Here is a 27,323-nt window from a genome sequence, read left to right as displayed (position 1 = left end):
CTACACTTATCTCTGAACTAACAACCAGAGATGTATGTGCTGTCACAATTGATGCAACTGGCGGATCCCCGTCAGGAAATACGTCTATTGTTCGGTTTATTTACCACATGATGAACCATCCCCTACGGATGCTTTCAAACAAGTGGTCAGTTATTGCACGTCAAAAGGCCTTCCGCTAATTGTCGGTAGTGATGCTAATGCTCATCACATCATCTGGGGTAGCTCGGATATCAATCTGAGAGGCTCCAGCTTGATGGAATACTTAAGTAGTACCGAACTTGGTTTACTTAACATAGGCAATCGCCCAACCTTTATGGTATCTAATAGAGCAGAAGTATTAGACATAACTCTCTGCTCCAATCGAATCAGTCACGAGTTGACGAATTGGCATGTGTCAGATGAGGAATCCATATCTGACCATCGCTACATCTATTTTGATCAGTTGAATGTTTCTTCGCAGACCTTGCGTTTTAGAAATCCCCGTTCAACCAACTGGGATCTCTATACAGAGTTGCTCTCGACAAAATTTCATGGATATCTACCATCCATTGAAACTCCTACCGACTTGGATGATGCCGTTGATACTACAACGTTGCATATCGTGGAAGCTTTTGAAGAAGCTTGCCTTGCGTTCTGTGAAAACCTCAAGAGGAACCCCGTGGTGGAATTCCGATTTGGCTAAGCTCAGGAAGCAGTGTAGAAGGAGTTGGAACAGACGCCATTCAGCAGGGACGGCTTCTTTCAAGTTGGCTCGCAAAGCTTACAAGAAGGCTCTACGATCTGCTGAACGATTCGGCTGGAAAAACCTTTGTGCAAATGTTTCCAATTTGAGTGAAGCCACTCGATTGAATAAAATTCTTGCGAGATCCAAGGATTTCCAAGTTGGCGAAATTCGCAAGCCAAATGGCGACTACACTTCTTCTGACGAAGAAGCGTTAGAGCACTTATTTGATACACACTTCCCTGGATGTGTAGATATTGCATCTTCGGATGTTCCTGATGTCTTTTCATGTAGTTATGGGTCTTGGGCTCAGGCTCGTAGAATCATAACTACTGAATCGATTCAATGGGCTCTTAATAGTTTTGCTCCTTACAAATCTCCAGGGGAAGATGGGATCTATCCCGTTCTTCTTCAGAAGGGTTCTGAGCATATCAAACATGTTTTGAAAAAACTTTTAGTATGCAGTTTTGCTACTGGGTATATTCCCATATCCTGGCGGGATGTCACTGTAAAGTTTATCCTAAAAGGAGGACGTGCTTCGTATGAAGAAGCAAAGAGTTTTAGACCCATCAGTCTGACCTCATTTCTTCTGAAATGCTTAGAACGTATTATCGATCATCACATTCGTGATGACTGTTTGGCAAACATGCCTCTTCATGTTAATCAACATGCTTACCAATCTGGAAAGTCCACCGTGACTCTTCTACACAAGGTTGTCTACGACATCGAAAAAGCATTTGCCCAAAAGCAATCATGCTTGGGTGCGTTCTTAGATATTGAGGGTGCTTTTGACAACGTGTCTTTCGATGCAATATTGGAAGCCGCACGATGTCATGGGCTACCTAATATAATTACCAAATGGATTCACCAGATGCTTAAAAACCGACATCTCTACTCGACATTACGTCAAGCAGCGATTAGGAAATTAAGTGTTTGTGGCTGCCCCCAAGGGGGAGTATTATCTCCACTTTTGTGGAACCTCGTTGCAGATACGCTATTGAGATTTGCAGATACGCTATATGAGATACGCTATTCGAGGTTCTTCTCGACGTTGTCCCACTACACATACATCTCAAACAAGAAGCACTTTCTTGTACTTACCGATTATGGGTTCTCGGTTTCTTGGAAAAGAATCCTGGAAAACGCAGTTCTACACACACTTCGTTGTTACAACTCATGGTTGATTGGGACAGAACAGTCCTTGCTCCAAGTGATCTCACACTCGCTAGTAGTTTTCCTTATAGGACATTTTCAACACAATTCCCCTCGCGGGATGAGTGGACATCTGGCTATTTGGAGAGAAGTATGTCGGACAGCATTGTTTGTAATACTGACGGCTCCCTCTTCGAAGGTAGAGCGGGTGCAAGTGTCTACTCGCGTGAGCTAAGATTGGAACAGTCACACTCACTGGGTAGACACTGCACTGTCTTTCAAGCGGAAATATTTGCCATTATGTGTGGAGTGCAATCTGCACTTCAGAAACACATAATGGGCAAAGTAATATACTTCTGTTCAGATAGTCAAGCAGCCATCAAAGTCCTCGCTTCGGCCAACTCAAGGTCGAAGTTAGTAATCGCATGTCGAACTCAAATAGAGGAACTGAATTCAGTTAATACATTGCACCTTATATGGGTACCTGGCCATTCTTCCATAGCTGGAAACGAATTGGCTGATGAGTTAGCTCGCACTGGAGCATCACAAGACTTTTTTGGTCCTAAGCCAGCTATTCCAATATCTAAGTGTTGGGTGAAGCGTTTGATTAGCTCTTGGGCTTCCACTCAGCACAAACGGTATTGGAGTAGTTTGGATTCATGTCGACAAACAAAATTGTATATCCGAGAGCCATCTCCGGTAGTAGCTAACTATTTAGCTAATCTGTCTAAACAGAATTGCAGTGTCTTAGTCAAGGCCTTGACAGGTCACTGCCGACTCAACTATCACATGGCAAATATTCAACGTGTTGAATCCTTTGTCTGTGATGGTTGTGAATCCGATTATGGAACTTCTTATCATCTGATATGTAACTGCCCAGTTTATGCGCAACTGCGTTTCCAAATATTTGGTAAACACTTACTAAGTGAAATTGACTACAGAAACCTGAACCTTCAAAGCATTCTGTTGTTCATAACCCGTTGTGGTAAGGAGCTATGAGCTTTTGTACGTGTTGTATACGTTGTATGCCCTCTTCAAGGGTACCTTTCCTCAACTTCCCATTTTTCTCCCATCCATATTCCTTTCCTTTTTGTTCACTTCCTTTTCCGTCAGGTGCGTGATGAGAAAGGCTGAGAAGGCGATGGCACAAATCTCCCGAATTGAGGTGAACGTGCCCCTGGAGCCGACGTTCTGATACCTGATACACTCAACGGTTCCTGAAAATCTGGGATGAAAAACGAAAATAGATACACCAAAGAATCACTATTCCGTTTCGTAGCCGCTGACCGCCAAAACATGGCTAGCGCCGTATATGACCATTGAAAAGATTAGAGCTCTCGAACTGTGAAAATTGAGGTTGAAAAGCAACTCCCATATTCCATCCATTGGTTCCCTGTGCAATTACGATTGTTCTGGTGAACCATGGAGTAGCAACTACAAAATGTACTGGAAAAAGATCGCATACTGATAGCTGTCAAGAAAATTCCCTAAAATTCTCACCCCAATTGCTTATAGATTGTCATTTGGGATTTAATAGGAATCCAATCGGAGGTCCAGAACGATGAAACATGAAAGCTACCATGGCCGGCCACATCCACCTTCTCCGTTAGTGGGGAAAGGAAAGAACTTATGTTATGACATCTACTCACCGAGAAAAAAAAAATTTTTATTGGAGTATTCAAATCATTTTGATAGAATAAATCATATGAGGATGAAAATATTAATAGACTAAAATGTCTAATGATGACAATTTTGAGAAAATATTAATAACTGTGAATTTCCATGGTCCGAATAGTTGTCATAGTCACAAAACAGATAGGCATCTTAGAACAATCTGAAAGTTTCAAAGTGGGTGCTTTGCGTATCAACAATCGACTAACAGAAAGATACAGAAAAGCATGCATTGCTGCTCTGTCTCATGCTCGTTGTTCAGTAAAGCTTGACTTCCACCGCTAGGTTCGCTAGTGTTTCATAATATGTTATGTAGTCATGGGTTAGGGACAAAAGGTCGAAAGACAAAAGGTCGAAAGGACAAAAGGTCGAAAGGACAAAAGGTCGAAAGACAAAACGTCGAAAGACAAAAGGTTGAAGGGACAAATGGTCGAAAAGGACAAAAGGTCGAAAGGGACAAAAGGTCGAAAGGACAAAACGTCGAACGGGACAAAAGGTCTAAACGGACAGAACGTCGAACGGGACAAAAGGTCGAAAGAAACTAAAGATCAATAAGATCAAAAGGTCGGAATGGACAAGGAACTGAAATGGAGAGAGTCAATCTAGCACCAGAGTTGCCCTACACAGTGAACAAAAACTCAGCTCTTTTATTTTTCACATTTTTTAACAAATAAATAAAATTCATTCAGTGAGTACAACTAATAGATGGATGTTGAGTTTTCTAAATGTCACTTCGATCTGTCATAATAGTGCACGCCGCACATCAAATACACCGGCGTATATTACACGCCGATGTATTTTCAATGCGTGCGCCTGCATGACGGCGGAGTGCACTATTTTGACAGATCGAAGCGACATTCAGAAAACCTAGATTTTCATCTATTATTTGCACTCATTGAATGAATTTCATTTAATTGCTAAACATAGTTTAAAATAAAAGAGCAACTTTTTATGGCAACTGTATAGGACAACTCTGTCTCGCGCAATACAAGTTTTATTCATTTCCTAAATCAACAATCTTTTTATCTCTAACAGAACCATCTAGATATTCATAATATTGTTTCATAGTAATTACTCCTTCTTTGAAAATTGCTCATTCTTCAACTTTGAATGATGTGATGAGCGTGTTATTTCTACTTGAAGTCAAATGCATTTCATAATTTTTTTCGGAATACACCCAACTTGTTATCAACTTGTACTTGATCGACCTTTTGTCCCTTTCGACTTTTTGTCCTTTTCGACCTTTTGTCCTTTTCGACCTTTTGTCCTTTTCGACCTTTTGTGCCTTTCGACCTTTTGTCCTTTCGACCTTTTGTCCCTTTCGACGTTTTGTCTTTTCGACCTTTTGTCCTTTCGACCTTTTGTCTTTTCGACCTTTTGTCTTTCGACCTTTTGTCCTTTCGACCTTTTGTCTTTCGACCTTTTGTCATAGATTCGTAGTCATAGCCCACAGTCCCACGATCAGTCCGTAGCTGGACAAGTTAGGCCCTTCAGCCATATAATTCTCTACACAAACACTTCATTTCTTCGATTGAAACAAAAACAGATTCCAATTTGCAAGTATCGAGTATTTAAGTATAATTTTCGACCAGCCAAAACAAAACAAAACTACAAAAATGACGCAAACTGTACTGTACGAAGAACAATCGCGTCCACTCTTGAGCGCGGCACACTTTGATCTCCACACCCGAAGAACTTCTGGAGAACTTAACTTTTCTGCAGGCTACTTGGTTCCGCCAAACTGCACCAAGCGGCGCTTTGGCTATTTTGTGAAATTTTGCTCGTAAAAAGAACACAAAGCAATATTTACAACTATTTGTGCACTTTCGTGCGTAAAATTGAGGAATTTTCCATTAACGCTTGGTGCGAATTAACAGAACCCCGACCACTTATTCTCGGAATCTTGTAAAAATAGAGGACCTTAATTCCAGCGGCACTCAGAATCAAATGATGGCCCAGAGCTCCATTTTATAGCGTTATGCGCCTAATTTTTCTCTAGAAGGAACATATCGACAAACATACATCTCCAATGATAAGCGGCAGAAAATGAATGCCATGAAGGAACTGTTGTTGAATTTGTCCATAGAAAACGTTGTTGTTTATTGACTTGACGGTAAAGTAGGCCCCATAGCTCATGGAGCTGCTCCACAATTGGATCATCCCATTTTCTGCCAGTTCGGCTTATTTCCAGCATCAGTATTTTCCCTTGAACTACGAAGTCTGCATCACGTCTCGAAAGATCTTACCGTCGAAGATTCGTCTGGATCGTGGTTTAAGTTTGCAATACTTTTGCAAGTCCATTGTGATCGAGTTGTCTTCCGTTGGAATTGGAACCTCCTCCAGAGGAAGCCAAAATATTTCGTAAATACCCGAATGAGTCACAACTTTGTCTTGTCCGAATCTCAACAGTATCGGCATTAGAAGATCCGGACCCTTCAACCTGCATATATTCATATGAAACATACTCCAGACAACTGACCCAATTATCATCGCCCTTTTTTAGCCCGACTTCGTTTTTTACTGAAAAACAACAAATTTTCAACTCGGCATGACAATAACCCTAGAATGTTACTATAGTAACAAGGACAGGATATTGATTGGGTTGGTAAACAGTACTGTGACTTGTCATATTTACCTCGGGTACGATCCGGATAGGATCGAACAGCACCTTATTGTACAACAAGGGAAGGTCTCTTCACGCCGAGAAGGCCGGCGTTGATGTCCACGTTTTTCTCTGGAACATCCTTGCATCTCATAAAACTCCAAAATATTCTCCTTTTGAGGAAATGGTTGAATGATTCTTCGTAGGCAATAATAACCAAATGATAAAATTTTCTCCCGAAGGATATGAAACGTGATAATTTTGACAACTTGCTGCCGTTAGAGAGCTGCGGAATGATGAGAAGGCCGATACTGCTGAATTCTGGGTTAGAATCACTTCGCGTAGAATGTAAAGAATGAAAGACACCCTTACTCTGTATTCATTTGAGCAGGAGAAGGAAAAATATGGAGATAAACGATGTTAGCCCGAGCAGCACTATTCAGATCGTTTTGTGTCGGTGGTCGGCTGGTTTTAGGGGGAAAGACGGCTTTGGCAGATTTTGTTCTATTATTGGCGGGGGGGTTTTTTATGACTGACTAGGCTCAAATTTGGCCTAAACCTTCTTTGCATATCAAAGAATATTGTGGCCAAATTTCAAAAAATTTGGTCGACAAAAACTCCCCTGCCAATAATAGAACAAAACCTGCCAAAGCCATCTTTCCCCCTACCTCCAATGCAGAGTTCGTCCACTGTCGCTTGCTACTTCTCTATATGTATGATTAACAAGCTCCATGCTTCTCCTCGCTCCTTTAACACCATCTAGCGTTATATTGGACAACAGGCACGATACCGGTTTTACACACCATCCATTGTTGCTCTTTCCAGTCTTGTAGACTTTCCGGGAAAGCTGTTCTCGTCCATGACTTTCCGTAGCTCTACAAGGTCTATGATACTATATGGTTATATGCGACTTGAAATTGATGAACAGATGGTGCTTTCAGACCTGATGTTAATGGATTTTTTTGGGTTTTTTTTCCTACACTAAAGATTTGGTCCGTTGTCGAGCGATCGTTAAGAAGCCTTTCCCATGAACTAATTCACTACAAGTGGCAGATGACTTCTAGGTGGAATTTAGAATGGTGATCGCTTGGAGGTTCTAACACTTCAACTCATCCACCATAGCTCCATCTTTGTTGATGGAGCATATGACGACTGCTACTCATGAGGTAGCTGTTCTGTATCCCAGTCTTTGCAGACAAATGGCCCGGGCACATCTTGATGAGTTCAGCTCCGATACTATTTTACCAGCGGCTTTACTTTTCTTGAGTTGTTGAATGGCCTCTAGAGCTTTCTCCAAAATGTGGCCTTGTTGATTAAAGATGTACAGTTCAATCTGATACCTTTCAAGAGGCTCGGAAGCCTCCTTTCAAGAGGCTCGGAAGCCTCCTTTCAAGAGGCTCGGAAGCCTCCTTTCAAGAGGCTCGGAAGCCTCCTTTCAAGAGGCTCAGGCCTCCTTTCAAGAGGCTCAGAAGCCTCCTTTCAAGAGGCTCAGGCCTCCTTTCAAGAGGCTCAGAAGCCTCCTTTCAAGAGGCTCAGAAGCCTCCTTTCAAGAGGCTCAGAAGCCTCCTTTCAAGAGGCTCAGAAGCCTCCTTTCAAGAGAGGCTCAGAGCCTCCTTTCAAGAGGCTCAGAAGCCTCCTTTCAAGAGCTCAAAGCCTCCTTTCAAGAGCTCAGAAGCCTCCTTTCAAGAGGCTCAGAAGCCTCCTTTCAAGAGGCTCAGAAGCCTCCTTTCAAGAGGCTCAGGAAGCCTCCTTTCAAGAGGCTCAGGAAGCCTCCTTTCAAGAGGCTCAGAGCCTCCTTTCAAGAGAGGCTCAGAAGCCTCCTTTCAAGAGGCTCAGAAGCCTCCTTTCAAGAGGCTCAGAAGCCTCCTTTCAAGAGGTCTGGAAGCCTCCTTTCAAGAGGCTCAGAAGCCTCCTTTCAAGAGGTTCAGGCCTGCTTTCAAGAGGCTCAAGCCTCCTTTCAAGAGGCTCAAGCCTCCTTTCAAGAGGCTCAGAAGCCTCCTTTCAAGAGGCCTCAGAGCCTCCTTTCAAGAGGCCTCAGAAGCCTCCTTTCAAGAGGCTCAGGAAGCCTCCTTTCAAGAGGCTCAGAAGCCTCCTTTCAAGAGGCTCAGAAGCCTCCTTTCAAGAGCTCAGGCCTCCTTTCAAGAGGCTCAGAGCCTCCTTTCACGAGGCTCAAGCCTCCTTTCAAGAAGGCTCCGAAAGCCTCCTTTCAAGAGGCTCGAAAGCCTCCTTTCAAGAGGCCTCGAAAGCCTCCTTCAAGAGCCTGAAAGCCTCCTTTCAAGAGGCCTCAAGCCTCCTTTCAAGAGGCTCAAAGCCTCCTTTCAAGAGGCCTCAAAGCCTCCTTTCAAGAGGCCTCAAGCCTCCTTTCAAGAGGCTCAAGCCTCCTTTCAAGAGGCTCAAGCCTCCTTTCAAGAGGCTCAGCCTCCTTTCAAGAGGCCTCAGCCTCCTTTCAAGAGGCCTCAGCCTCCTTTCAAGAGGCTCAAGCCTCCTTTCAAGAGGCCTCAGCCTCCTTTCAAGAGGCCTCAAGCCTCCTTTCAAGAGGCTCAAAGCCTTCTTTCAAGAGGCTCAGCCTCCTTTCAAGAGGCCTCAGCCTCCTTTCAAGAGGCTCAAGCCTCCTTTCAAGAGGCTCAGAGCCTCCTTTCAAGAGGCTCAGGCCTCCTTTCAAGAGGCTCAGGCCTCCTTTCAAGAGGCTCAAGCCTCCTTTCAAGAGGCTCAGAGCCTCCTTTCAAGAGGCTCAGGAAGCCTCCTTTCAAGAGGCTCAGAAGCCTCCTTTCAAGAGGCTCAGAGCCTCCTTTCAAGAGGCTCAGGCCTCCTTTCAAGAGGCTCAGAGCCTCCTTTCAAGAGGCTCAGGCCTCCTTTCAGAGGCTCAGAAGCCTCCTTTCAAGAGGCTCAGGCCTCCTTTCAAGAGGCTCAGAAGCCTCCTTTCAAGAGGCTCAGAAGCCTCCTTTCAAGAGGCCTCGGAAGCCTCCTTTCAAGAGGCTCAGAAGCCTCCTTTCAAGAGGCTCAGGCCTCCTTTCAAGAGGCTCAGAAGCCTCCTTTCAAGAGGCTCAGAGCCTCCTTTCAAGAGGCCTCAGAAGCCTCCTTTCAAGAGGCTCAGAAGCCTCCTTTCAAGAGGCTCAGAAGCCTCCTTTCAAGAGCTCAGAGCCTCCTTTCAAGAGGCTCAGGCCTCCTTTCAAGAGGCTCAGAAGCCTCCTTTCAAGAGGCTCAGAGCCTCCTTTCAAGAGGCTCAGAAGCCTCCTTTCAAGAGGCTCAGAAGCCTCCTTTCAAGAGGCTCAGAAGCCTCCTTTCAAGAGGCTCAGAAGCCTCCTTTCAAGAGGCTCAGGCCTCCTTTCAAGAGGCTCAGAAGCCTCCTTTCAAGAGGCTCAGAAGCCTCCTTTCAAGAGGCTCAAGCCTCCTTTCAAGAGGCTCAGAAGCCTCCTTTCAAGAGGCTCAGAAGCCTCCTTTCAAGAGGCTCAGAAGCCTCCTTTCAAGAGGCCTCGGAAGCCTCCTTTCAAGCAGCTCAGAAGCCTCCTTTCAAGAGGCTCGGAAGCCTCCTTTCAAGAGGCTCGGAAGCCTCCTTTCAAGAGGCTCGGAAGCCTCCTTTCAAGAGGCTCGGAAGCCTCCTTTCAAGAGGCTCGGAAGCCTCCTTTCAAGAGGCTTGGAAGCCTCATTCCGAATAACGTTCCACTACGAGCAACACTCATGCTTTACATCAGTTTATGATACCAAATTTGGTCATCTATGAGTTACAGCAACCAAAACAACATGAATTGTGCTGCTAGGAACGTTATTCCGGGTCACTTGTTTCAGCGCTGCGTCTTTCTCCAGGATCTATCTGCAACCCTCATTTTCGGGTTGATATCGATTCTGGTACGGCTCTACAGCCCTCGAGGATTAAAATCCGAATTCTTGAAGAGGATTTCATCAGATAGAGCCGGTAGCAGGGATAATGGCGGTGACGGCGACTGATAAATATTTATCTACCTTTAAGCGCCGACTTGGTCGTACTACTCCGAGATCGGATCCGGGAGTTTTTCGTTTTTTATTTGAGTTGAACGATTTTTAACTCTTACCTAGACTGCCGCTTAACTGCTTAACTTAGCTCAACTGTCCCATATTGATATGAATCCATTTTTTAGCTAATTCTAGTCAAGAAAAATGTCTCTTGCCTGCTGGAGGCATCGGTTAGGTCTCCTGCAACCACGGTAGACCGAAGACTTTTTCGCACAAAGCCAACAGCACTTCAAAATTATTATTTATTGGTATAATATCGTACGGCTTTCAGTAATGATCGAAGACTCTATGGTTTGTCGGCTACTAAAAACCCATCCATAGAGGATTTGTTCAGCTGCCCACGCAAATAGGGTTCTAAAACCTAGTTCTTGCTTCCTAGTACACCCAAGCAGTGAAGATGGCCGTTTGAATATTTCTATTCAATTACGAACTTTTTGGTTAGAATTTACGAACTTTCACAGAGTTTCGCACAGTTGAGTTTCAATCAAATATATATTTACCAAGATTTCTGATAAAGCCTTGTTTCGATGCTGAAATGTAACATCAGTTTTTAAAAAGAGAATTAATAAAAAATAACAGTTTTATTCGTATTCTGAAATTTTTTAAGTTAAAAACATGCCTTACATTTATTTTTTTATCGGGAATTTAGAAACACACTGCGTGTAATACCTTTAGTACTATTTAAAAAAATAAAAAAAAAATAAAAGAGACATACAAATTTGAATCGCAATCTTTTCTAGTCCAGTTCTTAATTTAAAAATTAAAAATTCTTAATTAAGAATTCGCTAATGTTTCTCTCTCGCTTCGTATAACCACTTCGGAGCTCTCTTTGTGAAATTTTGGATTGGGTACTTTCAGACAAAATAAATAAATTGGAGGCTGGAGATACAAGTTAATACATTGCGTTGAAATTTTTGTTATCTTTAATTTCTGAACACAAAAATTAGAGGTACGTTTTGATTCGTTTTGAAACAGATAGTTTTGAAATTCAAATAAACTGTTAAGAGTATAAAAATTTCAGTTGGATTTTTTTCTGATCTGCCTTGAGAACTTTTGAAGTCTCAAATGGCTGCTTGACGCAAAATTGAGAAGTTCTTGTTTTCATGAAGTGTTCTATATTATTATCATTACGTAGAGTTCAGCCAAATTTTATGAGAGAAATTATTTACATTCGATGTATGCATCTATATAAAGCAATTCTGGCAAAGTGAATCTTATTGAAATTTGTTTGTTGACATTCTGATAAAAAATTAAATGGAATAAGTGGCAATAAAATTTAAAAATAAATATAAATATTTATAATAACACCATTCACACTAATTATTCATAGACTCAGTTACCCAAAATTAGAAAACCTCTCAAAATCAGTTACTTCCATTGATAAAACTTGTTTAATCGATATTATTCGACACAGTAACTGATTCTATAGAAAATAAATCACTTGTTTTGAGTTAAACTATATTTATATGAAAAGTAAAAAAAAAGTTTTAAATAAATCTATCGCTAATTGCTTCATACGTCATTGTTCTACATAATAACATAATAATCATCATGACGCTTCCGTTCGATGTATTAATCGCCGATTCCTGTCACCAAGTCAGGCTAACTGTTATCCACACTTACACGCGGGTTTATCTCTAAATCAGCTAGGTTCCACCGTATGATTCGGTGAAGTTAACCATCAAACAACCAGTTACACTAAACAATCAAACAATACACCTCTGTAACACTAACATGCTAGTGCCATATGTTTCGAACTTTTCAGGACCGAACCCCAAGACATATTTCTGCCCTTTCACTCGACGAAGTTGTGTGTATGTTCAGAACTTTATATGATCCCATTCCTTCGCCATCTCTGTTGCGAGTTGTTAACATATGCCATAAGTTTAAACTGGAACTGCCAGATGAACTAAAGTCGCATTGTATTCTCATGAGTGCCATTGAAAGCTTCATATTAGTCGATATTAGCAACTGCATAATTCTTTTGGAAATTCGGCAGTCTCAGTTTGAATGCAATCTCCACCAACTATGCGCGGTTATCATGAACATTAATCATTCACATATTCAATGTTCTTTTCTTACTTTTTTCCTTTCTATGCTTTGAAACCCTTCATAATACCGCATTCATCACAACTACTACTTCTACTACTGCTACTGAATCAATTATGAAAAATCAATTGCCAAAAAACTGCCAACCAAAAACAAAACCCCGAAACTATCGCCCAATGACCACACAAACAAAACCCAATCTACTACCACCAAACTACCCAAAAAACCAAACACAGTGGCGACGTTTCGAAAGGGGGTCCGTGCGATTCAGATGGTTGGCCGTGCAAGTACGTATATACCGCTATGGTTGAGTATTTATTAAAACTTCTATCAGTACCACTGTTGTAACAAAAAACTGTTTCCCCCGACCATTTCTCAAAAAATACGATAAAAATCCGTCGTACATTGTGTCGTGTTTTCATCTGTTTTCAGTTTTATTCGTTGTTGTTTTCATTTTCTCCCATTGGTCTATTAAAAATTGGATATGATCGATTGTGTTAGAATAGGACGTCTTAGGAGTGTATACTCTTCCTTGAGTTGTGGTTCCATCCCAACCCGGAAATTCCCCATCAATGTGCCGAACAGTGCATTCGGAGTCTAGTTTGTGTGAATCGCTGTGTATAATTAGTGTTGAAATCAGTCCGAGTTAGCTCATGCTACGACGAAAGATCCTCATATCAAATTGATGTTCATTTTAGTGGTAGATTAGTACAGTAGTAGTAAAAGGACCAACATCCCAGTGAGTAAATGTGATATAAAGATAATTTAGATTGTTTTTAGAACAAAATTTATCAAACAGCAGTAATCAATGTGGGTTTTGCACTATTTATTGGTTATGGAAAATTTTCTTAAGGGTGAATTGTTATTACTGAGAAATATGTGTGAAAACCTTCAAATTGATGAAGAATTATTCATTAATCACGGTCGATATACTCCCAATCGTAACATTTTCAATAACAACTTTGGTATTGTTTTGGGCGTTAGGTTTCTTTATTCGATCTTTGCATTTTGCCATTCACCAGATTAAGGCAAATATGAATATTATGTAATATGTTCATCTAAGTCCTTCCAAAGCATATTTTCGCCTTCCTGAATTATTTCAATTCCATTATTCTACCTTAACTCTCGTATTTAGTATGGGGAAAACGATGAATAATATTTTGTCCTTGCAAACATAATACGATAACATGAATCAAGTTAAAAATATGAATAAATTAACAAGAATTTCTTCATATTTACATTGTTTAAGGTCACTCCTTACGGAATCCAAGTTTCAAAGTGCTCGCGTTTTCAGGGGCACACTACTCGATACGGAAGCAACGCACAACTGTCATTTTTATTATTTCACGCATGCTGCGACGCAGCAAAGCTAAATCAACAAAAATGACAGTTGTGCGCCGCCTCCGTATCGAATGGTGTGCCCCCGAAAACGCGAGCACTTTGAAACTTGGATTCCGTGAGGAGTGTCCTTAAAATGTAAATGCTTTGTAGTGGCAATAGAGGCCAGTATATTAGTCAGATAGATTCAGGCAATAGCATACAGGGTCAACTTGTTGTTTAGGTGTTGTCTTCTTGAATGTTTGTGATGAAGTGAACAATCGATGTTTTATACATACTACAATTATAAAGTTATTTCTTAATTTTCATCTAATGTTTTATTCGCTGATCAACAGTTTTTCGATTTTTAACTCTCTCATTGTTATTTTCAAATATTTAATTTACCTGTCATAGATAAACTTCTTCCGGAAGCTAGACTTACAGAAGATACTTTTTTAGTTACACCAAGTTTATCTTTACATTGTTTTGAATTTCCACGCAATTTCCATGATTTTTCACATCAATGTGTTTCTTTCTGTTTGAGTTCTATCCCTTTTCTCCAGTGTATTTTCTAATAATTTTCTCTGTTTTTTCATTCAAACGAATTCACCCAAAACTCTAACGTCAATACCGACGAACCAATAATCGTATCTTGGGGCACTAACTGAACAATACACACAAAATCACGAATGTAAAATTTATTACAAATCATAATCTAGCCGACGAATTTATACACTCACCACGTAAGTCCTATCAACCTGCCTTTTCTATAGAACTCTTTCACTGTCAATATTTCCACGCACTCTCCCAAATAACATTGAAGGTTTTATTACCGTTCTGTCACAACCTTATAGAACGAATTGTAATCTATAAATGTTTCATAAAACCAAAATGTTACTTGGGTCTGACAGCAAGCAGTCGGAACACAAAATTAGCATAGTTAAGCGAACGACTAGCGACGCCAAACATTACAACTGTTCTTCGTTTCGAACATATTTCCCACTACCTGTTTGTCCAGCATAGAAGCAATCTGAATCAGCTGCCATCCCAACAAGCGACATCAAACTGAATGAATGTCATTAAAAAAATAAAATCGGCTGTGCCACATGGAATGTTCTACATACTCGCTACTTTGCCGAGCACACAAATAAACACACTGGCATCAGCCTAATGCGACATTTGTAAATACGATCGTGCTCTCCCACGCCGAGCATAGAATTTCACACACTCACAGAAACATACAAATATGGTTGGACCGTGTCACCGATCTGTGGTCGCTACTGTTTCCTTCGGCATCATCGTTCATCGTTTCCGCTGTCATCGCTATCATCAATATCATCACCAAATCATAGCGCTTGAACTACTGTTTCATTGCTCAACATTTTCCCACTGGATAAAACACAGCACACTCAGTACGAGTATAAATCGAAATGGTGACTGAAAGATGATATGAGGAATGTCGTATTTAAAATTTGATCAAACAAGAACGTGTATGAATAAGACCAAGTTCGCACTTTTTTTTTTATAATGTCAAGATCAAGCTTGCTTGATCATCACTTTTCCCCCCAAGTATTGTCATCTTACGCTCAAACTTTCCGAAAGCTCTTTAATCAGCCTTCTTTAACGTCCACGTTTCATGGATGTATGAAGCCACCGGAATGATCAGCGTAGTATACAGCGCAAGTTTTGTTTTTGTTAGCAGAGTACGGGACTTAAGCTGGTTACTAAGTTAGTAATAATTCGTATTCACAGCTGCAATACGCCTTTTCCCCTCGCGGCTAACATTATTATCGCACGTTACTAGAATTCCAAGGTCCCGTTGTGCGGGGCTTCTTTTGACTCCGGGGGCTACTTTGGATTTTTGATTTTATAAAAAAAAAATTAACGAAAAAAATACCAAATTTGAAACAGAAAGTTGCCATCTAGCTATCAACAAGCCACCCGAATGGCAATTTGATAGTAATTCAGGCTCTTATTCTTGTTTCAAAATGTCCAAAGTAGCCCCCGATTTGTCAAACGAAGCCCCGCACAACGGTACACACATTCTTCTACAATTTCAAATTTTCCACCATCCAGCAACACAATTTTCAGTTAAGTTTCTTGTTCGTTCTCATGGTTGTATTCGATCTTCATTCCGAAGAAGTGTCGAAGCTTTCCACAATCAGACATCTCAAACATCAAGAATAAATCCTACGTCAACTTGGTGTCAATCGCCAAATTGTGGCCTACTACAATCACATCGAACACAACCACTTCTTTTAGGGGTCCGGGTTTCAGAGCGTACGGACGCAGGGTATCTTTCGGATCACAGGAACCCATCTCACATGTGATACACGTGGTCAAGCTTTATTGAGCTTCTCTTCTTCTAGCACAGGGCACTGACATAGCGTCGTTATGGAACCAGACTCGGAAATTATTTGGTTCTTGTTCCGCGTGATGCAGCCAACTCACCAGCTGCAGACGTAGCGGCTATGGATGTTTGGTGGTTTGCGGCAACGGTGGCGGTTTAGTATGGAGGCCTGCGACTGCTACGAGCCAGTGATATTAGCCAGAGGGGGGAAGAGTCATTTAACCGAAAGTCATCCGATCGAAAACGATTTGGCCGGAGGTCATTAGGTCGAAAGTTGTTTGGCAGAATATATAATTTGGCCGAACAAACCATTAGACCGAAGCCCATCGCTGAAAGTCATTTGGCCGAAAAGGTCATTTGGCTGAATAGGTTATTTGGCCGAAATGGTCATTTGGTTGAAAATGACATTTGGCCGCACGGCTCTTAAGGAAGATCCATTAATTACGTAACGCAAAAATAGGCCATTTTCAACCCCCCCCCCCCCCCCCCCACTATGTCACACTTTTTGTATTAAACATCTGTATTTTGTATAGGCCGTCACACTTTAGGCAACTCCCCCTCCCTCCTCTAAGCGTTACGTAATTTGTGGATGTTCCCTTATGGCCGAAAATGTCGTTTGGCCGTACAATAGTGAAAGGTAAAAGTCTGAAGTAATTAATGATAATTAAGAAGTAAGATGTCAGAAATGAGAAGTACGAAGTAAGAAGTAAGAAATGAGAAGCGAGAAATGGGAAGCAAGGCGTCCCACTTCTTGCTCTTCATATCTCATTTCTCCTTGCAAAAAGTGAGAAATACGAAATGAGGTGAGAAGTGAGAACTGTTTACTGTGAATATGTGTCCCGCTTCTCGTTCCTCGTTTGCTCAGAAATGAGAAATAATTAATGAGAAATAACAAGAAACAACTCCACACTCCCTATATTTCACTCCGCACCACAATGGGCGCAGCAAGCCAAAAACGTGCGTTTTTTATTTGTGTGCAAACGGTTGATTTGACATAGGTGGTGTCTTCGGAAGAAAATTTTACCAAAAAATAAGCTATCTTTTGGAAGATTAGGGTGACCTAAAAATTCGCCTGTTAGGGTGATACAAAAAATTTTTTTTTTCATTTTCGTTCAAAAAAATTGAGCTGCTACAAAAGTGATAAAGCTTAAAAATACAAACAACTTCGTAGAATATACCAACTCTCTATCTTTGAACTGTAGCAAGTAATGATGAAATTTCAAAAAATCGTATTAAAAACCAGTTTTTTTTAAGAAAACTTGTTTCCTGATTGTTTTTCGACATGGACTTATTCTACAAAGTAAACAAGTACATCAAATCACACGTTTTCCTAAAAAATGTGGATATTTCGGAGGTATATTAGAGAAGTTATTCAACTTTTTCATATTATATAATGCAATTTTGCTATGTCCATATCTTTAATTGAGGCAAATAGTGGCAGATCAAACACCAACCATATGAAAGTATAGACATCCAACTACCAACTACCAAATGCACTCTATTTTATTAGGAGGAATTCGGAGGAGATATTGATTTGACACACATTAAGGTGACTCAAATTAGTATAAAAAGAATTTTTTAAATATATTCATGGACCACCCTATTCTTTTATTTCGCTTGAAACACTAATGCTATGTACATATTTGCACCCGAATTGTTAAACGTTTTGTCTTCACAAACATTATTAGAAAGTTTTTGGAAAAAAATAGTGGGGAAATATGTATATCTAAACTGTTTTTCATGCATTTTATCATTCATCACCGCAATGAGCTTAATATCGTTCAAACGATTACAATATAGATGGAAATGTGAGCAAAGCATAAGGACTTTGAGAAAAATGAAATAAAGCTGATTGATATGCCAAATGCATTCTGTTATAATAGAAGCAACTTGGAGGAGCTATTGGTTTGATTTACATAAAAATGACTCAAGCTTATATAAACATGGTAAAACACTATCGTTGGGAATAGTCACGTTTAAATACTTTTTGAGAGCAGATTCCATTTCGATCTGCTTCAAAGCTGTAACATAATTTCCTAACTCTTAATGTACGAAAAAGGTACATAAAAGCAAAAGAAGTGCCTAAAGCATGTATAAGAACGATGTTAAACTCATTTATGGGAAAATGTATGAAAAATGTTTAGATATATTTCCCAACACATTAAAAAAAAGAATTTTGTCCTGTCAAAACGTTTACCAATTTGGATCCAAATATGTACAGATCATAGAGCGAAATCATTAAAATGATTAAACGATAGGGTGGTCCATGAATATATTAAAAAATGATTTTTGAGTTAATATTTGTCAAATCAATATTTCCTCCGAATTCCTCCTAATAAAATAGAGTGCATTTGGTAGTTGGTAGTTGGATGTCTATACAATTTTTTTGGATCACCCTAACAGGCGAAATTTTTGGGTCACCCTAATCTTCCAAAAGATAGATTACTGTTGGTAAAATTTTCTTCCGAAGACACCACCTATGTCAAATCAACCGTTTGCACGCAATAAAAAAACGCACGTTTTTGGCTTGCTGCGCCCACTGTGCGCATTTTTCATTTCTTACTTTTTACTTCTCAATTATCATTAATAATTTCACTCATTTCACATTCAATATTATTCAACCATTTCTGTTCAGCCAGACAACATTTCGGCCTTCAAAGGATATTTTCGGCCGTATCGTTGGGCCAAATGACATTTTCGGCCAAACGGCATTTTCGGCCAAATGAGCTATTCGTCCAAATGACTCTTTCGGCCAAATGATTTGTTCGACAAAACGGCATTTTCGGCCAGATGACCTGTATGGTCAAACAACATTTTCGGCCAAATGCCCAGTTCAGTCGTTTCGATAAAACGTCTAATTCGACCAGATGGAATTCAGCTAGATGGGGTACAGCCTATAGGGCACTGCATGGACAAAACTCTTTCGCTTTCGTTCTGGTGCTTAATGAACTGCGAGGCGGTAATGTCCCTGTATGTAATGCCAATGGAGAAGAAGAAGACTTTCGGTCAAACGACTTAAAGAACGTGTATGATTGCCAATGCGGAGATAGCGAGTTCGATTCTCGATCCGGCTAGGATGTTTTCGGATGAGAAACATTTTCGACTCCCTGGGCATAGTGTATTTAGTGTATTTGTCATACAAGATACATTACTCATGCCATTGCTGGCATAGAAAAGCTTTTAATTAATAACGATCTCAAGCCGATTATTTATTTATTTAATAACTGTTCGACGTTCATCCTACCATGATCATTTTAAAATTATTTGGGTCCAATTCTTTCACTGTTGGACTGGTATCCGCACGACAATTGAAAATTCGCAGCTTCTCCATATAGTTATTTCCTCCTAGCCAAAGCTCCGCTTGTGTCGATTTGATCTGAAGAGCTACCATTGAATTTCGATGCAGAAGGTAAACAGCAGTCAATCCAGCTTCGTACAACTTCTTTTTCGGCATTCGGAATTTAGAAGCATCGCACAGACCTTTCGATGAGCCTTCGGTTGAACAGCTTTGTCATCCCATTTTGTTGTCGGGTATGCGCAACCGTCGTTAATCTGGGTACCCTTCTTCTTGAATCAGTTTTTCTGTTCGTTCGAGCCATATTGATTCACAGTGAGCTTGGCAAGTTTCTAGTCAAACGCTGCAGTCACCATAGCGGACCACAAACGCCCATATGGAACCTTTCCAAGACTCTTGTCGCACGTCGATGAGTTCGAAGGGCGCGCGGCATTACTTACCTTGCACAAATTAATCCTGTCGTCTCTGGCTTCAATTTGATACGATTCACCATACCGTGTTGTCAGGGCCGGATTTAGGGAAGGGGCCGGGGGCGTGGCCTCGTGCCCACACAAATCTTATGTACCAAAGTCAACCTTTTTTGTACATTTCCGGCCCCCACAAACTGTCGGCCCCGGGGCCCCCTTCCGGCTAAATCCGAATTCAAATGTACAAGTACAACCCCTCTGTTTTTTAAATGTATAATGTATATAAACGAAACTTGCGGTTAAATCAAGGAGATACAGTGACCGGCATAATAAAAAGCTCACTAGCCGTTTTTCATACAAAATGGTCAACTTTAGAGATCTAGATCTCGATTGCGTGTTAACCAATTTTGCTGAAAATTTGACAAGAGTTTAGATATAACTTGAATTTTACCACACCTAAGTTTCGACCATATTGATTCATAGGGTAAAAAATTATTGCGGTAATACCAAAATGACGGCAAGTGGGCTTTTTATTATGCAGGTCACTGTAAATGGTGAAATTGAACTCAACTCAGCAATGACAAATGAACTCAAAATATATGAGTTTGTCGCAGGTTTCGTTTATAGATATTTCATAGAGTTCATGAGTCATGACTATTTGACATTTGTAGGATAACTTGGACATTTTTTCTTCATATAAACTCCCATCCAGTAGGTATTTTGCACTCCGTAATGGTCAATGGCGACGTGAGATCCCTCCTGTTTAACATTCAAGAGGTAGAAAACATTGGAACTCATCAAGTATGCCTTGACTGAGAGGCCGAAAATCCATCAACAAGAACAAACAAACGTCATTTATTTTCAAAACGGAACTGGTTTGTAATAGTTTGTTAAATTTTCCTAAATTGTTCTTTTTATTTCAGGGTTCGAAAATCAGAAGAAAAAAACCACAGTGTTGTAGTTCTAACGTAGTTTAGGTCTAAAAAATCGGAAGATTTATTTAAGGACGCAGTAATTGGGAATTATCTACTATCTACGTGGTTGCACTTCTTCTGCAACCCTAATCTCAAACAAAATTCTAGATCGTTAGGATCTTAACGGTTGAACTTCAACATATCTCTTGGATACTTTCCTGATTTTTAAATTCTGAAATAAAAGGAACTGTTTTTTCTGAAAACCTTTTCATCTATTTTAAACCTGTTCAATTTTGCCAACAGTGACGTTTGTTTGTTGATGGAAGTTAAATAACGTTTGGGCTTTCAATCAAGGTAAACGTGATGAGGTCCAATGCATATGAGTCCCTTTTTCTTTGATAATGGGACTCATGTGCGGTCATTTTCAAGATGGGACAAGTAGGCTTGACGTTTGTTGCTCATTTACTCTATTTGATGTTTTTGCCTTTCTCGTACAACTAAGTTGTACCGAAAGGCTATCATTTCACTCCAAATTCGAACTTTTGATAGAAGTCCCGGAGACCCATAGTGTTATATACCATTCGACTCAGCTCGATGAGCTGAACAAATGTCTGTCTGTCCGTGTGTGCGTGTGTGTGTGTATGTGTGTGCGTGTGTGTGCACAAAATGCCATAAAAAACATTAGCCAAATTTTCACATAGAAACTCTTAACCAATTTTCTTGCAACAAGTTGCATCCGACAGAGACTAAAACGCTGTTGATCACTATTGAATTTCATAATAATTGCAAATTGCAAAAAATAGATAATATTAAAATAGTGATGAGACATAGTCACATAGAACAATAATGTGTTATGAAAAATGCCTTGCATCTATGAATATTTTATCCGTGGCTTCCCATTAAGAGTTTCATCGCACTATAAAGATGCTCGTGTTGCACGCATTTAGGCGTAAGTATGCTCTTCGTTCAGTTTCATAGTACTATGAAATTGTCCGAAAGTCAAAATTCGAACATAGGAAATTCGAGAAACTTTTGGCAGCGCCATCTGTCGTCTAGTAGTGTAAATTGTCTATCATAACATTAGACGGTGTAACTGTTTTGCCTTTCTTGTACATCATCGAGGTGTAAGCGTAAAGGCTACATTTATTACCTTTTTGCGCGAGAAAGGCGCCATCACCGTTAGGTGGATTAATCTGGGTTTTCATATGGAACTGATATGCGATCATAGTCAGTAAACGACATCTAAATTGCCTGAAATTTTGCCAGGACTCCTAAATCATCAAATAAAAGCTGACAGACATATGATGGGAGTTGGAATTTTCGTACATTTTAACTGTGAACTTCCCTATAGTGATCACCATTTCAAGCTCCTTCAGTTCCTTTACAACCACCAATAGTTGTCGGATAAGGTCGTACAAACACACCAAATGGCTACCATAGATTCGCCTTCCTCCATCTTCCAACGCTTTCGGATCAGATTCCGCGTCGCGATTTCTTGACATGAGAATTCACTAACGTCTTCCAAATCTGCTTCGTTGATCGTTTTTCACGGGCAACCTCGAGGAAACCCGAGTAGACGAAAATAGCACAATAATATCAAGTGTTGATAAGATAGAAAAATGAGATATGAACATGATTGATATAAGAAATAAAAGATAAGAGACAATATCAATATTTTGCACTAAAATATCAATATCATGTGACATTAGTTTGTTCTTATCCATAGCATATCTTGATATTAATTGGGCTATTACTGCTATGGCCTTCAGATCGATCTGTACACAAAATGTCCAGTTATGGAATTTTGGTCCACCGTGAAATTGAGGAATTTTGTGCACCTTACCCTCATTGGTCGAGCACATAACCTCTTAGAATGGAATACCCTAATGAGGAAACAGTTGGTAACGCGTATACAACATACTCAACAAGGAAAGGTTATGCGTTGAAGAACTTTTCTTATGACTGAATAGGCTCAGGCGCTTCAAAAAAAACTCTATACGGAGCCTATATTACATTAGTATTACATCAGAATAAAACACAAGAAATAACAAACATTTATTTTGCACTCTTGCGAGAACTTCTCCCTGAGAGATAATGCTACGTCGATCCAGATTTGGCTAATTGGGCCCGACGCTGGTTCGCCGCTAGCTCGCGAGTTTGTTCTTCCATCGCGGCATTGAAAACGATTACTAGCTGGGTACTTAACATTCGGAATACCGTATGAATGATAGATATGCTCGTCATCGATTCTCACATGTTGCTGTTCCGGTGTCTGCTTTTCCAGTTCCAGCTCCGGTTCTTTCCCAAGTGTTTATTCTTTCACGCATTGAATAATTTCATCACCTATTGGATCCGGTTCCTGATTTTGTTTCATGTGTCTAACAATTCCCACATATGATTAGTTTTACTCCGATTCAATCTTTCTAGACAGGAATTTTTCCGGTGTCCTTCCAATTGGCAAACAAAACATTTGTTGTTTGGTCCACTATGGAAAACCTCTCACACCCGTGTACACGTGATCGATGTTATAGCCTGCAAGAAAATTCTCGCGTACCTGCGATTCATTTTTCCGTATCTTTCAAGGGTCGAGTCGCCTTTGTTCGTAATTTCGGGATGGAGAATAAACACCCGGACATTGTGCACGTTTTGAACTGCACCCTTCATACACACTTCAACCGATTTTCCGTCACCATATACAAAATTTTAAGCTGTCACATTGTTTACCAGTGACGCCGTCACTGCCTCCTTCGTTTTATACTTTGTACAAACGCTTCGGTTCTTCGTTTCGACGTATAAAACATCATCACCCTCCAATCGTGTTACAAAATTTGCAATTTGGTCCACGATGGGCAAGGCAAATTTTCCGGAAAACAAAATTGCACGATATTGATGATTTCCATCATATCGTGCCATTGCTTTTTGGATGCCTTTACAAAAACAAGTGCAGAGGACTTAGAAAGCGAGCCGAGAACAATGCTAGTGCGCCAACATCAGCTCCAAAAACGACCGAACGAATTTAACCCTTAAAGGCGCAAGGCGATTTTTTTTAGAAATCGTCGGAAATATTTTTAACGTAAATAACCATTGAATTTATTAACATTAAACGTATTTTCGGTTTGTTGTTTTAAAACAACATTGCGCATTTAAGGGTTAATTCAGGAGAGCTGCATATTTGCAACTGCGAAATTTCTTTAGCAATTTGGTACTTTCTTTTCCATCTGTATAGTTATAGCAAAAAGTTCGAAATCCGGTATATGATCTTAAAATGTTTGCTTCTATTAACTCGGATTATGAAATCAATGATGAAACATTACACATTTGTGTTTAACATTAAATAAATCAATTTGCACTCTAATCATCTTTCGGTCGCCATATCGCAGCTTACACTTCCTTTCTTGATATTGAACATACACAACAACTTATTCGTACAGGTAAAACACGAACAACTACATACAATCGCTGGTACACGCTGTGCTATTGGGCTGTATCTAATATGAATGTAAATACACCTTCCCGCGTACAACACTGCCGAAAAATGCACTGGAATTCAGGATCAAATGTTTCCATATATCTTTCCCAGTTATATTATCAATGTATATTAATTAAAATCACCGTTAGCTACAAAAGCGAACGCAAAAGTTTAAGCACCGATACGCCATATCGCACCACCGTTTCTGTATATTTAGCATCAACCTGGTTGAGCAGTTGATAAAATAACTTCCGCAATAGCTATTTACCAATGTTGCCAGTTATACGCAAGAAATTTCAATCGTAAAGCTAACATTTCAAATGAATTGCGTTAAGGTTTAGTGTAAATACACGCCGCTAAAACAGTAATCTAGAGCACCGATTATTCAATTGGAAAATCCAAATTTCACGTCAGAAGATTTTAAAACAAAAACAAAATCGCGAAGCAAAGAAAATCATTTAAGCTTACGTAGAGTAATGTCCATTTCGATCAGAATTCATTCCCCCCAAAATCCCTACAACCGCGTAGCGCACACGGCATTATGTTTCGAATATTTTCGGATCGCATCCTTTGGAGAGTATGACGTCTTTGTAGTTATTTCATACATATATCAAAGTTGTCGCAAGTATCATCATTCAGCAGAATAAGTCACTTATGTAGACAACGCAAAATGCTGTCACGCATTGCTCATAAATTCATTACTGCCGTTCTTCGCAGAATTGAACCATGCGCGTTTATGTTGTCTCTGGGCTCAACCAGCAAATCTATCATTCTGTGTAAAATAGATTTGATTCCATATGAATCTGACCTTTTTTGAAAAGCCAGAATTTTATACAGAATTGAAAAAAATCTTTTACAGAACTTTAAAAAAACTCATGTCTACTGGTTGAGTGTAGAAATAATCACATCTAAGCAAAGGTACCTTTTGCACAATGATGAGCTTGAAAAACCTTAATGGGATAAATTTGCATAGAACGGCAGAGAAATATGGTTTGAAACCTCCATCTTCACTGATTAGATTTTTTCCCGTCTGAAGCTTCGCATATTGTTCTCTTCGGTAAATTGTGATAAGAAAAAGTCATTATTATGACCAAATAATCACAAATGGATGACGCTGCCATAGCATGATAAAGTAAACCTTTTCCCATACAACATAACTCATCATTTGAGTACAAGGGCTAATATATCCTGTACATAGAATCAGCAACCCGTTAGTTACCGTAAATTTGCCCAAAATCGCTTCGCTTATCAGCAGATATCGAATATGTCCATCAAATGTTAATGTTCGAGCCTCATTTAAATCAATTTCCGGCTTTAATTCAGCTTCCCAGTAACCGCGAATCAAAAATTACCGTACTTCCCCTGTATGTGGAACACTTTTTAGCTTAACATTTTGCCACATTAGTGTCGTAATGAATACAACCTAAATAAAAATAAATCGAGTAAAATTCTAGTATCGCTTCTAGCAACAACCATTCGTGTGTGTGCTTTGTGAACAGTACATTTTTACGTCGCTTCAATGCTATAAGTTGAAACCGCTGTTGTATTGTATGGTAGATCTGTATATTTTTGCTTTCAGATTTTTCGATTCCTTTTTTTTCGTATTTTCCAACTTTCGCTTCCTTTAGAAAAATAGTTTTCCTACAATACTGTTTGCTTCGTTTTTTTGTAATTTTCCAATTCGTTCCATTCTTCCTTTTGAGCGAAAATCTTAGTACGTTGATTTGTAATCTTTTTGTTTCATTGAGTATTTTCCTCCATCTTGTAAGCTACGAAGTGGAATTTTTCTAGAACCATGTATTGTAAATTTTGCAGACGACGGTCATCATCCTGCACCCACGTTTACCCCGCCGGAACTTCCGAAACGGGTGCACGTACGTGGCATTTCATCGGGTAAAAAACAAATATTTCTCTACTCCTTTTTCTTATGATAGAATCTGTAAATCGACGACAAATGGCTACCAGCTGCAAAAAAGTGGAAATAGATGAAAAAATGTACAGCGATTATTTTGATTATGTTGGTCTTGTTTCGTTCGGTGTTTGTGATAGTACTTTCTCCTTGGTTATTTTTTACTTAATGCAGCGCACATGTTAAGCAAAAAAGTGAATGTCATCCATTTCACACACTCTTGAATTTAAGTTCGAGCAGTCTCTCAGGCTTATAATCATTGTAAATGAATGCGTTCAGAACAATTTATTGAACGAGATAATATCTATGTCATCTACATTGTATCATATAGTAAAGTGGTCTTCTCTGTATTTTAAATAAGTCTGAAAACTAAAAACTAATTTAAAACATTTCAACTGAAATAATATGAATAAACATTGAATTTGAATTTGACACTTGGTATATATCTGAAGTTACATTTACTAAGCAGTTCTAAGCCTAGCTTGTCATAATTTAACTGACACATCGTAACTGTTGAATCTTAATTACCCTGATCCAATTTTTTAGGTGTTTTCAACACCTTAAGCCATTTATTATGAGTGATTGCCTGCTGTTTAGATTCGGCAGGCTTCCACTTAGACTTCCGTTTTGCTCCGACCTTCGGACCCATCTTCATCTTCTGCTGCACTTTACGATTGCGCAGCACCGTTGAACGGCTGGAACCAAGATTCCGTTCAATGCTCATGCTTTTCTCCAATGACGAGTACCAAGAGAAAATTTCGTAACGCTAATATATAGTAAAGTAAATGGAGCTGTCACTTTTCCTTGTAGAAAAATATTCCGTAGCATAATTCCGCACGGAAAAGTGACATTTCTCCCATACTGAATCAGCAATTTGATAGCTGTGGTAACTTGATCAAATTTTGAGTAAACTCTTTCCGTATGAGCAGCGTACTAGACTTTAACGTTGTCATTTTCCTCTGTCTCCACAGGGCTGCTATGATTGGCGATGGTTTTTTTTAATTGCGTGCTGCGTGCTAATGAATAGAAAGGTTTTTCATATTTCTTCTAGAAATTCTTCTGAATATCTTCTCCAATATGCTCTTTATATTTCTCAGAAAATGTTTCTTATTTGCCATTCTTCCGAATTTTCTCGGAGAAATGTTACAGACTTCTACAGGAAATCCTCCCGTATCTCAGCGGAAAATTCTCTTCAATTTCCTCGAACAAATCATTAATTTTTTTCTCTAGAAAATATTTTGAAGTTCCTTTAAAAAAAACTTAACGCATATAAACCGCAATCCACTAAATTTCTTAGAAAATATCAAGTTTTCACGGGAAATTCATTTTTTTCCGATTTTCCCGGGGAGATGTGTCAAATGTCCTCAGGATTTTTTTCCTTACTTCCAACAGTCAACCGATCAAAACCCACATCTCCTTTGAAGCCGTCCACTGACACATTGTCATTCCTCCACGAATGACATATTATTTGATAAAA

At 39.7% G+C, this 27,323-nt stretch overlaps 1 protein-coding gene across 28 annotated transcripts in view; it reads left to right on the top strand.

Moving 5' to 3' along the window:
* LOC134224057 (calcium-activated potassium channel slowpoke) overlaps positions 1-27,323 on the top strand; it is a 289,103-nt gene that overhangs the window by 232,964 nt on the left and 28,816 nt on the right. For 6 of the 28 annotated variants that reach the window (XM_062703499.1, XM_062703318.1, XM_062703365.1 and 3 more), the window contains one exon: positions 25,753-25,830. The exons of 18 other annotated variants lie outside the window; for them this stretch is intronic. In XM_062703499.1, the coding sequence (XP_062559483.1) occupies positions 25,753-25,830 (78 nt within the window). Of the gene's footprint in view, positions 1-12,421; positions 12,473-14,221; positions 14,246-25,752; positions 25,831-27,323 lie in introns of all 28 variants that reach the window. 4 more of the 28 variants (XM_062703302.1, XM_062703307.1, XM_062703332.1 and 1 more) reach the window with 1 other exon arrangement.

This window comes from Armigeres subalbatus, chromosome 1, assembly GCF_024139115.2.
Source record: "Armigeres subalbatus isolate Guangzhou_Male chromosome 1, GZ_Asu_2, whole genome shotgun sequence".
Lineage (NCBI taxonomy): Eukaryota > Metazoa > Arthropoda > Insecta > Diptera > Culicidae > Armigeres > Armigeres subalbatus.
The sequence above is the reverse complement of the archived record's forward strand: the minus strand, read 5'-3'. Positions and strand labels throughout refer to the sequence as shown.